We start from the raw sequence: 15929 nt of genomic DNA, 5'->3' as shown, positions 1-15929 counted from the left end.
ATAGATAGATAGAGAGAGAGAGAGAGAGAGAGAGAGAGAGAGAGAGAGAGAGAATTCCTACCTCGAGATGAAGTCTTCATTCACGATGGTAAGGATGATATAGCCACTGAAAATGATCATGGCATTCTAAGAGTAACTTTCAGGGTCAGATTGGCAGAGATTGCAGCAGCAGAGCTCAAGATGAAGAAAATGATGTTGATATAAAAGTGATGGCAGGGATGTAGATGATGAAAGCAGCAGCAGTGACAATGATGGTGAAAATGGCAAAGCAGGTGACGTGATGATAGAAGTCACTCCGGCAGGGCTATGGTGGTGAAGATGATGATGATGGGAGGTGATTCTGATGGCAGTGGTTGTGTTGGGAAGTGATAGCTTTGGATGGGATGATGGGAAATAATGGTAGAGTCATAGGGGTTGTGATAGAAGCGACCATGCTGTGAGGTTAGTGGTAATAAGTGGAAGCCATGGCTTAGCGAAAATGATAGAAGCAGGTTCAACAATAAAGTCCGATAAATGGCACAATTCCATACCCAGGATCGAAATGACCCAACCAGAAAGAGTCAAACAAATCACATCCCTATCCCACGTCTTCAAGACAAATGTAAATCAACATTCTGCCCAAACACATCCGGGCTTCCTGTAGGCCTCCAGTCCACCTACTGCACTTGGGTATGTACCTGAGACACAAACAAATACACCCCCACCGGTAGAAGTACGCTCATCTGTATTTCAAATACATGCGAATGCCAACCACAATCATCTTGTCAACAAAGAACACGAATGTAACTCGCCGGCCCCAACCAGCTGGAATCAACTCGAACCCAAGTCCAGAACCACACCACCACCATCACTTTATCACTGAATCTACCTCCAGCATCCTCATCCTCCCACAACTTCCACCCACCACCACCGTCCTCGACGAACACAATCCCTTCATCACAATCACTGCAACCCCACCAATACCACCATCATCCCTTCCTCCGCTGTCACCTCCCTTCACAACTATTGCCATCATCATCACCTCCCATCATCATCACTTCACCACCACAACCTTACCATCATGATTTCCATCATCTCGTCACCCAACAATGCCACCTTCACCAACAATGTCACTACTGTTGCTCCATCATCTACATCCCCATCATCACCTCGCCACCAACAACACTTCCGCCATCAAGATCTCTGCCACTACAATCCCCGGAGCCCCCCAAAATGACCCATCCAGTTGCTCCGCTGAAAACCATAACCATCCTCTATGACCTCACCATCCCTGCGGCCATCCTCCCCTGCCACCCCAACATGGCCATCCACGTCGCCAGGAACTTGACGTCGTCAAATATCTGCAACAAAAGGTAGGGACTGATAATAAAATGTAGGTAAAACAACTCAATTCTTTGACTTCACATCTAGTTTATTATTTTTTATTCTTGACTAACCACCCGGTTTTCTAACTTTCAAGGCTTGGCTCAACTAAATAGTTGTTAAAAAAAACAAAACAAACAAAAGAAACATTTACCACTGCAAGGCTATTTCCGAGTTTTTAACAGATATGTGCAAGTGCCATGTGTAGTCTTATTATATATACATAACATCTTGTGAGAGGCCTAGTCTTAGTATATACATAATATTTTATAAGTAGCCTAGTCTTAGATAATATCTTGTGAGAGGGCTACTCCTAGTATATCTCTCAAAATGGTATTAAGTCTGGTTTTTCAAAATTTATTTTTTTGTACCCAATCGAAGCTTATTTTATGCCTGAAAATGTGATACCAAAAGTATAAAATTATGATTATTCATTTCCAAGATATGACCCTTTGAAGTAAGGAAAGTATAAAAACCAAGTTTTGAGAAAACTGACTTCGAATTTTAGGCACCTGTTTCATGCACAGTTGATTCAATGGGCAAAGATAACACCTTGGATACGGGCATTGAAAATTTAGCGAGAGTAATAAAATTTGTCATGCGCTTAGAACATAAATTTAATAATGTGCATCCAAAGTTTTGAAATAATCAAATCATTACTTTTGTAGTTATTTGTTATTATATAAGAGGAAAACAAAAAGCTTTTACCTGCAACAACAATATCTTATCAAACACTTCCGCGTTACGTACAACAAAACAAAGACACGAAACGGCATGTTTTATTTTTACATCCAGGTAAACCACTTTCCATATTGAATGCATTTATCGAATGCCAAAGAAATCTACTCAGGCAAAATTCATTGAGGAGTTACATATTTCTAAATATCATGACATCCTCGGTCAACCAAGCTGAGAGAGAGAGAGAGAGAGAGAGAGAGAGAGAGAGAGAGAGGAGAGAGAGGAGAGAGAGGAGAGGAGAGAGAGAGAGAGAGAGAGAGAGAGAGAGAAAGTAGAGCGAATGTGAGAGATGGAGAGAAAGAGAGAGGGAGAGACCAACTGGAATTCCTACCTTGAGGTGAAGTCTCTTTTCCTTTGAAGAATAGACAATCCAATGTTGTCTCTTGATGCCATCCTTTAGAGAATTTTTAAAAAATGTAATTCTTGTTTATGTTGTGTAATTGTAAACAGGTAGATGATTGAGGAAATTATGTTTTGAAACAAAAGCAATATCACCATTAATGTTCTTTACAGTTGGGTCCATCCCAATAGCTCAAAGTTCTGCCCCCAGTTGAGCCCCAAAAGTTAACTTCTAAATCAAGAGCACAAGATCACACTAAGAGGAATACACTCCAACGTTTATAAATCATATGTTAAAAATAGAAAGTAAAAATAATAATACAGAACAGAGAGATGATTTACAAGGAAAAAATATAATCTCCCAAAAACTATAATCATGCATTCAACTGTTTCCCTCCCAGCCAAGGACTCCGGCTAGTGTCAGGACAAAACTAAGTAATCTCATTCCAACACAAAGACAGACAGCAATTGGAAAAAAGGTATAGGGTATAGAAGACACAGCAAATACCTCCCTGAGCACTATAGGAGGTCGGGAACCCCACCCAGTGAGAGAGAGAGAGAGAGAGAGAGAGAGAGAGAGAGTGAGAGAGATAGAGAGAAGAACAACTGGAAGTCCTACCTCAAGGTGAAGTCTCCAGTACTTTGAAGAATACACAATCCAATTCTGTCTCTTGATGCCGTCCTTTAGTGAATAAATATAATGTAATTCTTGTTTATGTTGTTTAATGTAGACAAATAATCAAAGAAATTATGTTTTGAGAGAAATGCAGTCTCACCACTATTGTTCTTTACAGTTTGCTCCATCCCGAAAGCTCAACTGGTAAGAGTGAGAAAAAGAGAAAGAGAATAAAAAGAAAGAGAGAGAGAGAGAGAGAGAGAGAGAGAGAGAGAGAGAGAGAGAGAGAGAGAGAGATAGAAGAGAAAGAGAGAGAGAGAGAGAAAGTCAAGAGAGAGAGAGAGATAGAGAGAGGGAAAGGAAAGATAGAGAGAGAGAGAGAGAAAGGCAAGAGAGAGAGAAACATTCTTGCACATGCACGAACACACACACACACATACACACTCTTAGAGAGAGAGAGAGAGAGAGAGAGAGAGAGAGAGAGAGAGAGAGAGAGAGAGAGAGAGAAAGAGAGAGAGAAAGAGAGAAAGAGCAAGAGAGATAGAGAGACAGAGGAAGAGAGAGAGAGAGAGGAAGAGAGAGAGAGAGAGAGAGAGAGACCAACTGGAATTCCTACCTCGAGGTGAAGTCTACAGTTCTATGAAGAGTGCACAATCCTCTCCCGTCTCTTGATGCCGTCCTGTAGTGAAAAAAAATGTAATTCATGTTTATGTTCTGTTGTTGTAAAAAATTATCAAAGAAATTATGTTTTGAAATAAATGCATTATGACCACTGATGTTATTTACAGTTGGGCCCACCCCGATCGATAGCTCAACTGGTAGGACATTTAACTCAAACAATGTGAGAGAGAGAGAAGAGAGAGAGAGAGAGAAGAGAGAGGAGAGAGAGAATAGAGAAGAGAGAAAAGCAAGAGAGAGAGAGAAGAGAGAGAGAGAGAGAGAGAGAGAGAGAGAGAGAGAGAGAGAAAGGTAAGATAGAGAGAAAGAGAAAGGCAAGAGAGAGAGACACATGCATGCACATGCACGATGACACACACACACACTCACACTCTAAGAGAGAGAGAGAGAGAAAGAAAGAGAGAGAGAGAGAGAGAGAGAGAGAAAGGTAAGATAGAGAGAAAGAGAAAGGCAAGAGAGAGAGACACATGCATGCGCATGCACGATGACACACACACACACTCACACTCTTAGAGAGAGAGAGAGAGAGAGAGAGAGAGAGGAGAGAGGAGAAAGAGAGAGGAGAGAGAGAGAGAGGAGAGGAGAGAAAGAGAGAAGAGAGAGAGAGAGAGAGAGAGAGAGAGAGAGAAAGAGAGAGAGAGAGAGAAAAGACCAACTGGAATTCCTACCTCGAGGTGAAGTCTACAGTCCTTTGAAGAGTGCCCAATCCTCTCCCGTCTCTTGATGCCGTCCTGTAGTGAAATGAAGACATAGCACAAAGCTATTAATTGTGCCACACTAATATATCAACACTTATGAAGACATCATGTCACTCTTATATCCACATCACACCAAGCTCCTGATTATAATATTATAGAACTTTAGTAAATAATTAATTATACTAGACTACTATCCTAAGCAGTTCTATCTTGTTAACTAAATATTAAACTAAGAGGAATCCAATCAAATGTTTACAAATCATATATAATATGTAAACAAAACATAGTACAGTGCATAATAGAGAGATGATTTACCAGGAAAAAAATATAATCTCCATACAATAGCTATACATTTGACTGTTTCCCTCCAAGCTAGGGTATCCGGCCAGGGCCAGGACAAAACCAAGTAATTTCATACCAAGACAAAGACAGAAAGCAAGAAAAACAGATATATATATAGAGAGAGAAAGGCAAGAGAGATAGGGGAAGGGAGAGATACAGAGAGAGAAAAAGCAATAGAGATAGAGAGAGAGATAGAGAGAGAGAGGCAGAGAGAGAGAAAGAGAGAGAGAGAGAAAGGCAAGAGAGATAGAGAAAGAGAGAGATACAGAGAGAGAAAGAGCAATAGAGAAAGATAGATAGACAGAGAGAGAGAGAGAGAGAGAGAGAGAGAGAGAGAGAGAGAGAGAGAGGAGAGAAGAGAGAGGAGAGAGAGAGAGGAGAGAAAGAGGAGAGAGAGAGAGAGAGAGAGAGAGAGAGGAGAGAGAGGAGAGAGGAGAGAGAGAGAGAGAGAGAGAGAGAAGACCAACTGGAATTCCTACATCGAGGTGAAGTCTACAGTTCTATGAAGAGTGCCCAATCCTCTCCCGTCTCTTGATGCCGTCCTGTAGTGAAAAAAAATGTAATTCATGTTTATGTTGTGTAGTTGTAAAAAATTATCAAAGAAATTATGTTTTGAAATAAATGCATTATGATCACTGATGTACTTTACAGTTGGGTCCATCCCGATAGCTCAACTGGTAGGACATTTAACTCAAACAATGTGATCAAGTTGAGCCCCAAAAGCTAATTTCTAAATGAAGACATAGCACAAGGCTATTAATCGTGCCACACTAATATATCAACACTTATGAAGACAGCACGCTTTTATCAACTTCAGAACAAGCTCCTGATTATTATATTATATAACGTTGGTAAATAATGAATTATACTAGCCTACTATAAATATAAGCAGTTCTATCTTGTTAACTAAATATCTAAATAATTTTACAGTAAGTGTAAAGAAACAGTTTCTTTAAATGGTGGGTCAGTTTTATTAATTTCATCACTTGTGAGCACGTCACCAATTTAAAAACACGTTATGTCAGGATACATTGGTCTTGGTCCTTATTTCAGTTTTAGTTGGGTGAGTAGTGTTGACTTTAGAAACTTCTCAGAAACCCAGCACACAGCTTCTATTAAAATCAAAATTAGTAATATTTTGGCTCTTTAGGTTTTCTTAAAGTTGAAGCACTCTTGTCAGTGCATTCCAGACAGCGGATCAGAAAATACTGAGTCTAATGATACTGTGCCATAAATTAGATTTGTCCATCGCTCAACAATTCCCATAATCATCTACTCTGGAATAAATTTTGACCAAGACACTAAACAAAGTACAAACCGAGATAAGATTTAAGGTTCTATTAATCTAAACAGTAGAGTGTTCTGGTTTCTCTTAGATAAAGACTACTGTGATTTGTAGATTAATTGCCCAGCCTTAATTGTCTTACATGTACTGACCAAAGGCTTTATCGTGATCAGTGCTCACCCTTAATTTCTCTCTATGTACTGACCCTTAAAGAGTGAGCTTGATTTAGGAGAAAAATGCCCTAAATCTGATATAACCTGTCACACTAAACTAATAGTAATAGAAAAAAAAATAGACGGCCCATTAAAAGACATATTCAATCAATGTCGCATTCTTTAAAAAGGTGTGGTTTTTTTGGAGTAAAATTAGTAACATGCCTCATCTGGTTTGATCACCTTACTCCTTAAATGAGAGTTGTTTTAATCAAATGCAGGAGAGGTCAGATAAATTCCAGGATGTCGAATTGCTTAGCGGTTATAAACGCATGTACAGCTTCTCTTGGTTAATTTCAGTTTTCAGGTTTATTCTCAAAATATCAGATGGAGAGTTCTCTCTGATTTTTGAACGATGCTGCAGTTTCTAACTGCTGATCTGATATTTAATAATCTACATTATTTTGCAGACTTGGAAATATTCCACATATCATATTGAAAAGGAAGTGTCAATTGCCAAGGAGTTAGTCCTTGGTAGTTGATGGTTCATTAATTACCAAGGAGTCAAATTGGAACTCTTCAGGTACATGCGGTGATTTCAATTGAGCTCAATTTGCAGGCATAGGAATCCCGAAGATTTGTGCAACAACATCATTCTGTGGCAGAGGGAGGGAGGGAGAGAGAGAAAGAAAAAAAAAAAAAAGAGAGAGAGAGAGAGAGAGAGAGAGAGAGGGAGAATAAGACAATGAGCAAGATAGAGAGAGAAAATGAGAGAGAAAGAAAAATGAGAGTTCTGATATTAACACATCACTCCATACTCTGTGGAAGCTAACGATTTCCAATTACCAACGGGTACGGTCCACAGAAAAAGAAAGAAAGAAAGAGAGAGAGAGAGAGAGAGAGAGAGAGAGAGAGAGAGAGAGAGAGAGAGAGAGAGAGAGAGTGAGAGAGGGTACACTTGAGCTTGATTATTTAAACATTTATGAACAATACCACAAGCTTTAAAAACAATCCTTTCACTAACTGGCAACCAATGGGGATTATATAGAATTTATCTTGTAGAGTCATTAGATTTTTTAATCAGTTTTGTGGCTCTGTTTTGAGAACGTTGTATCAATTTCAATGGCACACCTAAAATCAATGAATTACAGTAGTCATACCTGTTGGTTAGCAAAGCATGAACAATAATATGTGTAGTATTCTCATTAGGAAGATGTCGCATTATATCAATATTTCTTAAGTGATAAAAGTAAGATTGACTGTATTCAAATTTCAAGGACATTTTTTGAATGATTGGATATCTTGATTATTATTATTAGTCATTATCGTCATTTAATGCAAAACACAACACAAAAGAATTGAATTATATTAAGAGCATAGTACCCAACAAATATAAAAAAACTGGACCAACAAACCACAAACCCACAGAAGGACTTCCGTAGTTTTACCGCACGCCTCCGAACGAAATGAAACTTGTCTTAAATAGATATATTTATTGGACATTGTAATTAATTGAAAGTCCAATAATGGCTGAAAGATATACCTATACTAAAATAATGTACTAATAGTGCTGTCAAACTACAGAAGCTCTCCCTTTCATTAGGTACCACAATAGATGTCGGTTTTGTGGCAGAATTCTTTTTTATATATTTTGAGTTACGCGTCGAGAAAAGGACTATTTTTAAACAGGGTCATTCAAGCATTAATACCTCCGCCATTAAAAAAATGTACAGAGCTAAATTTGGTATCGTCTGAAAGAAGAAGGTTTCTCTATTTCTATATCGCTTCAACAATTTAAAAATGGGCATTAAAGGTACAAAAATGCTGTTTTTAAACTTTACAGCAATGCAGAATCTCGACATATTATTGATATAAAATTTGAATCTAAAAGACAAACATCTTATCCCTATTTCTACCAATTAGTTTTAATAAGGGTTGTTTAATGGTCGAGGTATCGCATTTTTAAAATGCCCACCAAATCCTTGTCTTCAGCTTTGAGTGTTATCAGATATTTTTCCACATCATTGTAGTTTTGACCCAGCGATTTTTTGCAAAAATTATTTCAAAATTTTACAAAGAAAATGATGAATTTTGCAGAAGAAAATAAGTAAATTTTGCAAAAATTTTCCAGGTTTCTAAATATGTTGTATCACACCTAACAACTAACTACATGCAACCCATGTAATAAAATATCCCCAGGGAATTACGCAATTTCAAACTCCAAATTAGATTGTTAAAACAAAATAAATATGATATATATATTGTTATTTCAATTGATAACTCTGGTCGGTGTATATGTATGTTTTAATGATGGAACAGCTTAAATAAACTGGTTTTTTTGTTTTTTTATTGATCTGTAATATTTTTCAGATGACTTTCTGACCTTGGTTGTTGTTAAACAACGTTTTGTTTTTATCACTTTATCCATGTAATTTTTTTCATATCTTTGTTTGTCACTCGATGTTTATTTATTGCTAAACAAAAAACAAGTGACGAATTTATACACACACTCTACACTTATGGCAACCATAGGAATACCACTACTTGTAGTTTATAAAAAGTCAAAAGACACAATGATTCATCCCAATGTGTTAGAAAATTGAAAAACCATTGCTATTGTTTTCTTTATTTGGAAAAATGAACTTGTAATTGTAAAAATAATGAGATTGGAGAAATTATAGACTTTGAAGTGTCACTTCATTTTCTAAATTATTCAATTCTTTTTCTAATGCTTTCACGATAGACTATGTATAGGAACAATACAAGTTACTTGTGGCTAATGAATCAATATATGTGTAAAAGTTAAATAATCATTCTTTATGCCATTAAAACTGGATCAAAATGGATAAAAGGTTGACATGTATTTTTCTGTTTTTATGTGATTGTTTTTTATCTTCAATCAGGAACAGTAAATTTAAAACAAGAAAAGAACCACATTAAAAGATCAATGTTATTTTTTATTTTTTAATATTTCACTTTTGGTTTTGGTGAGATTTGCAATACCTCAGTTTGCAACAATTCTCACCTCTCAAGCAAAGGGATTAATCAAAATAATTGGGTGGCGAGGTCTTTAGGGTGTGTGTGGCAGAAAGTACTTTATTTCAGACTAGCGTCCTATCTAAAGGATACAGGCATGTGTCATAGACCTTAAGCCGCCAAAAGACTTTGGGGTGGTAGGGGGTTGAGGGCACGATAGGCACATCTGCTGGGCACAGTAGACGCATGATCCCATATAAGAGGGAAGCACTCTAATGCCAACTGATATATCGATACTCCTCATAACATACAAAGAGATGATTTACAGTGGAAAAAGACGATTTACAGAGGAAAAAGTCGTCCTCCTTGACAGGAATAATAAATTTTATTGCATCCAGTTAATAATCCCGGAGAGGGCCAGGGCAAACCAAGCAATATAATTCCCAGACAAGACCAAAAAGTAACATGGAAGAGAAAACAGGCATGGATGAAGTAAAAACATGATGTCTTCGGATTATATGAGTTTTATGCTGCTGGTTTGAACATTGTGCTTATCATTCATGAATTCATGTTGAATTTTGAGAAGGAAATATAGACTTTACCAAAAAATTAAGATGATTTTTTAAATTCAGCAGGTCCGTTTTCCTACACCGTGAGATATTTTACTTCTATCTACATTATTTAGAGAGATATTTAATCTTTTATTATGCATTTTGCATAATAATGTGAATTAGATGTCATTTTTTGTATGATCATTATGACAATATAGTATATGGACTATGCTATTTCATCATGCTGTCGTGATTGTTTTTGGGGTAATTTCAACAGAAAAAATTGTGTCTGGTTCAAATTTTGTTATCTTTCAGTTATCTAGTGCTTAAAAATATACTTCACAAGTATGATAAATCTTTTTGGTGTTCAGTTATATGACGTCAAAGTTGGATTACATCTTACATCAATTGGCAAGCAAAACATGTTCTAAAATCTTGAAAAATCAATTTGCTCTCTTTTTCTTATTTATGTATGGATTTAAAAAATTTGTAAAAGTGTTTTCCATAACTATCAGAATGCTTTATGAATATAATAAGAAAAATCAATTTTAAATATTCAAAAATTGTCTCCTATGTGTTACCTACTTTCATAGGAGTTTGGATTTTTTCATCATCTAATTTTGTATTATCAACACTTTACAGTGTGCGGCTGTTGAAAAGTCCTCGTGTCTTCTTATAGTGCATCCATTCATTATTCATTCATTTAGTTAATTATTAACTCAAATAGCCTAAAACATAAATAAATTACATTATTATTATTAATTTTTTTTTAATTTCATTTTTAAAAAATTATTACTATTACTATTATTTTGCGTTTCGTTGACGATGTGTCTGTTGTTGTGCAGTGATGGTGTAGTTGTGGTAGAATGATGACTATAAGGAAAATGATGATGATGTAATGGTGGTGGCGGTTGCTGTAGTTTTGATAATGATGTGGTAGCTGTGATTGTAGTCGTGGCAGTGGAGAATGATGATGTAAAAGTGGTGGCGGTTGCTGTAGTTTTGATAACGATGTGGTTGCTGTGGTAGTGGTAGTAATGTCGATGGTGTGATGGTTGCGGTTGTAGTAGTGGTGGTGTTAGCGATGATGAAGAGGAGGATGATGATATAAAGGTGGTGGTGGTTGCTATAACACTCATTCAACTTCAAGCCATTCAACAACACACCATTTTGAACAGAAAATAGTGTTGTGTTCAGTGAGGGGACAAAACTAATTTTCAGAGACGGGATAGTGCTTCTACTACTGTGAATAGTGGTTCCATAGTGGCCCCACTATTCGCAGTACTATTACGAATAAGCACTTCATTTTGTTTTGTGATTCTGCATTGACGCATCAGAATCAAAGAATGCGCCAAGATTTCTTACTGTTGCAGTTTGCTCCCGAGACTGTATACAAATTTCAAAGACTATATGTTCATTATCATGAGTCATTTTCATCATCATCTGAAATTGAACTCTCACGTCATTATAATTATATGTACAACAACGCAAAAGAATTAATATCTATTAAAAGCAACGCAGTGGCTATTTTTACAGCCCCGTACAGACAGTACTCAGATCTATTTTTACACTTCCATATGATTCAGTATATGTTTCAAATCCATTCATGGGATTTCTCTTTTCTCCTAACTAAATCAAGCACCTTGCTTAGCCCAGGCCTCCACACTGAGGCCTTGCTGATCTAAGAAGTCCTGCATTGATAGGGGGATGCCTTCCGAAAGCTCCTAGTGCTAAGGGAAACAACTCAAATATTCCCTCAACCAGCCCTAAGAAAAAATCAAACCTTGCAGTACCTTTAACCCTAATGGTAATAGGAAAAACAAACACCCTATCACCTTTAATAAGACTTATAATTATAACTAACCCTAATAGAAAAAAAAAATCCTCCGACCTCGAGCTAACCCTAATAGAAGCAAAAAAAAAAAACAACATAGGACTGCTTTGACTAGCCTACCTTTCAATCAAATAGCGGCCGAGAATCAAAACAAGGGTCAAACTAGGAAATTTTAAACTTTCACAATTCTATCAAGGTTTGTTCTAGAGTTTTTAAAATGCTTCTAGATATATGACAAATTGAATAAATATACAAATGACAAAAGATCCACGGTGAAAATACAAATTGAAAGAAATGCTAGCGCTAGGAGCTTTCGGAAGGTCTCCCTTGATAGGCCCTTTTCTGAGGGTGGAATTTTGGAGAGGCCTTAAAGACCTCACTTGGATCAACACCCGCCATAATCCAGTACAGAATCATATGGAACTGTAAAAATAGATCTGAGTAAAAGTAAAAGCAAAGTTCTCAACAATTTTTTAATACCAAACCGGACCGACAAACCACAAACCCAGACGAAATGAAACGTATCTTAAACTTAAATAATTTATTGGACAATTTGACTTATTGAAAGTCCATAATGGCTTAAAGATTAACTATCAAGAAATGTCTAAAAGTGTGCTGTCAAACTACAGAAGCTCTCCCTTCCATTGGTTTTGATTTTTAAATTTTTCTTTTGTATCACCAGCAGTGTTGCCATGTGCCTTTGCAAAAATCCCGCCAGCGTTTACCTATGCCAGAAATCCGCCAAAATCTGCAAACTTTATCCTATTTCACCTGCGATATTTGCCCAAAACCATGGCGTACTAAAAGAGTCACACCAAAAAAACCGCCATTTTGTATCACCAGTTAGTGTACAGTTCAAACAGTTCACAGCTGTTGAAAAGTCTTCGTATCTTCTTATCGTGTATTCATTCATTATCTATTCAATTAGTTATTAATGTATAGTTATAATAATTATCAAAGTATCATGATGACTTTTCCCTACAAGGCCTCCCCCTGTTGAATAAGTCAACAGAGACACACGCACACAAACACAAACACAAACCCTCTCTTAGATAGAGAGAGAGGGAGAGAGAGAGAGGGGGGGGGGCGAGAAAGAGAGGGAGAGAGATGGAGAGGGAGAGAAAGAGAGAGAAAGAGAGAGAGAGAGAGAGAGAGAGAGAGAGAGAGAGAGAGAGAGAGAGAGAGGGGGAGATGGAGAGGGAGAGAGGGAGAGGGAGAGGAGGGAGGGGGAGACTGAAGGGAATTCTTACCTCGAGATGAAGTCTTGATTCGCGATGGCAAGGATGATAAAGCCACTGAAAATGATGGTGGCTTTCTAAGAGTAACTTTCAGGGTCAGATTGGCAGAAATTGCAATAGCAGAGCTCAAGATGAAGAAAATGATGTTGATATAAAAGTGATGGCAGAGATGTAGATGATGAAAGCAGCAGCAGTGACAATGATGGTGAAAATGGCAAAGCAGGTGACGTGATGATAGAAGTCACTCCGGCAGGGCTATGGTGGTGAAGATGATGATGATGGGAGGTGATTCTGATGGCAGTGGTTGTGTTGGGAAGTGATAGCTTTGGATGGGATGATGGGAAGTAATGGTAGAGTCATAGGGGTTGTGATAGAAGAGACCATGCTGTGAGGTTAGTGGTAATAAGTGGAAGCCATGGCTTGGCGAAAATGATAGAAGCAGGTTCAACAATAAAGATCCGATAAATGGCACAGTTCCAAACCCAGGATCGAAATGACCCCAACCAGAAAGAGTCAAACAAATCACATCCATATCCCCCGTCTTCAAGACAAATGTAAATCAACATTCTGCCCAAACACATTCGGGTTTCCTGTAGGCCTCCAGTCCACCTACTGCACTTGGGTATGGACCTGAGACACAAACAAATACACCCCCACCGGTTGAGGTACTCTCATCTGTATTTCAAATCCATGCGAATGCCAACCACAATCATCTTGTCAACAAAGAACACGAATGTAACTCACCCGGCCCCAACCAGTTGGAATCAACGCGAACCCAAGTCCAGAACCACACCACCACCATCACTTTATCACTGAATCTACCTCCAGCATCCTCATCCTCCCCACAACTTCCACCCACCACCACCGCCCTCGACGAACACAATCTCTACATCACAATCACTACAATCCCACCAATACCACCATCATCTCTTCCTCCACTGTTACCTCCCTACACAACCATTGCCATCATCACCTCCCATCATCATCACTTCACCACCACAACCCTACCATCATGATTTCGATCATCTCGTCACCCAACAATGCCACCTTCACCAACAACACCACCACTGTTGCTCCATCATCTACATCCCCATCATCACCTCGCCACCAACAACACTTCCGCCATCAAGATCTCTGCCACTACAACCCCCGGAGCCCTCCAAAATGCCCCATCCAGTTGCTCTGCTGAAAACCATAACCATCCTCTATGACCTCACCACCCCTGCGGCCATCCTCCCCTGCCGCCCCAATATGGCCATCCACGTCGCCAGGAACTTGACGTCGTCAAATATCTGTAACAAAAGGTAGTGACAGATAATAATGAGTGACTGAGAGAGAGAGAGAGTGAGAGAAAGACAGAGAGAGTGAGAGAGAGCGAAAGAGAGAGAGAGAGAGAGAGAGAGAGAGTGTGTGTGTGTGTGTGTGTGTGTGTGTGAAAGAGAGAGAGTGTGTGTGAGAGAGAGAGTATGGGAGAGTGACTAAATAGATTTAGATCATATGCACACATTGCAAGAGGATCTAGACAAACTCGTACTGTGGAATGATAGGTGGTTGCTAAGATTTCACCCTGATAAGTGCAAACATATGCACATTGGGAACCTAAATCCAGATGAAAGCTTTAGATATAATCTAATGGGAAATGAACTTGAGTTGGCAGATGACGAAAAAGATATTGGAGTTATCATCGATAAGGATCTAAGCTTTGAAAAGCACATCAACGAGAAAGTGAAAAAGGCAACTGCAATGTTTGCAACAATTCGTCGAATATTTCAATACCTAAATGAAGATACTTTCATTCCACTGTACAAAGCACTAGTGCGAACACACTTGGAATATGCCAGCTCAGTCTGGGCACCATTCAAAAGTAAACACATCGAGCTTATAGAAGGCGTCCAAAGAAGAGCTACCAAGCAGCTCCCTGGTATGAAAGGGGTGACATACGAAGAGAGATTAAGAAAACTGAAATTACCAACACTAAGTTAAAGAAGAATAAGAGGTGACATGATTGAAGTGTACAAAATGTTAAATGGAAAATATGGCCAAAAAGCTGGTAATCTACTTAAACCCTGGCCCGAGCACTCCCTGAGGACAGGAACAAGGGGCACTTCTAAGAAACTTTTCACACAAAGGGCCAGACTAGATGTGCGCAAGCATAGTTTCGGTGTTAGAGTGGTTCAAGTGTGGAACAGTCTACCAGAGAAAGTTGTCAGTGCTGATTCACTTAACTCATTCAAGAACAGACTGGATAGCTATTGGAAAAACCAAGAAATCTATGATTACAAGCCTAGCATCACATTCTGTCTTCACGGTAATCTGCAACTGGAAGAAACAAAGATGACACCTGAGTCCAGCGAAGAGGATCATTGAGAACCTGTGCTGGAAATCATCTCTAAGTATCTCTAAGTATTTCCTATCTGGAGATGAAATCCTCCGAATCCATCCTTTGAAGAATACACAATCCAATCCCGTATCTTGATCCCATCCTTTAGTATTTTTTTTTATTTTTAAAACGCAATTCTTGTTTATGTTTTGAATTTGTAAACAGATGAATGATCGAAAAAAAATAGTTTTGAAAGATAATTTTTTGACCTCGCCCGTTAAAAATTAAAAAAATAATAATAATTAGCCTGAACTCTCGAACATGTATTATCTTGAGAAAAATATTTACTTCCATAAATACCTAATGTGGGTTAATGCTGAAGTCAATCTAAGGTGAAATAATGTTATCTCTACGAATTCAGCTTGTGAAACTCAAGCATAATTTTTTTTAAATCATGAAAAAAAAAAAAAATTAAATTTCTTACCTGAAGCTGAAGTCGACCATCTCGAAAGACTACCTGAAAATGAAATGTCGCGGGATAATCGGGTGTGTAGCTAGTTGTGATTTGTTTGGGGTTTTTTTGAAAATGTAAACAACTCATGGAGCGGTGGATAATGATGGCCTTGACTCTCTTAAGATGTGGCTACATTATTGCGTTGAGGCGAAATCATTAAAATATTTATAACGGAATACATATTTATACCCCATTGACATATAGGCAAAATGGCTTATCTACCCCATTGACAATCTTAAAGTCCTCGTGCTGACGTGATAATAAATGATTTCGAGGTTACACAAAT

General features: G+C 38.0%; 1 protein-coding gene across 1 annotated transcript; it reads right to left on the bottom strand.

Annotated features, from left to right (window-relative positions):
• Window positions 1–117: 117 nt before the first annotated feature.
• LOC144960338 (uncharacterized) lies at window positions 118–12413 on the bottom strand. Its single transcript, XM_078893416.1, has 8 exons — window positions 12297–12413; window positions 6768–6866; window positions 5253–5315; window positions 4402–4464; window positions 3672–3734; window positions 3059–3121; window positions 2432–2494; window positions 118–1340 (listed from the first exon to the last, which is right to left on the bottom strand). The coding sequence occupies exons 2-8, from the start codon at window positions 6797–6799 to the stop codon at window positions 1262–1264; spliced, it is 426 nt and encodes a 141-aa protein (XP_078749542.1). The 5' UTR covers window positions 6800–6866; window positions 12297–12413; the 3' UTR covers window positions 118–1261.
• Window positions 12414–15929: the final 3516 nt, after the last annotated feature.

This window comes from Berghia stephanieae, chromosome 1 (assembly GCF_034508935.2).
Source record: "Berghia stephanieae isolate SIO BIC M18660-M18661 chromosome 1, UCSD_Bste_1.3, whole genome shotgun sequence".
Lineage (NCBI taxonomy): Eukaryota > Metazoa > Mollusca > Gastropoda > Nudibranchia > Aeolidiidae > Berghia > Berghia stephanieae.
Note: the sequence above shows the minus strand (reverse complement) of the source record. Positions and strands in the feature narration are given on the sequence as shown.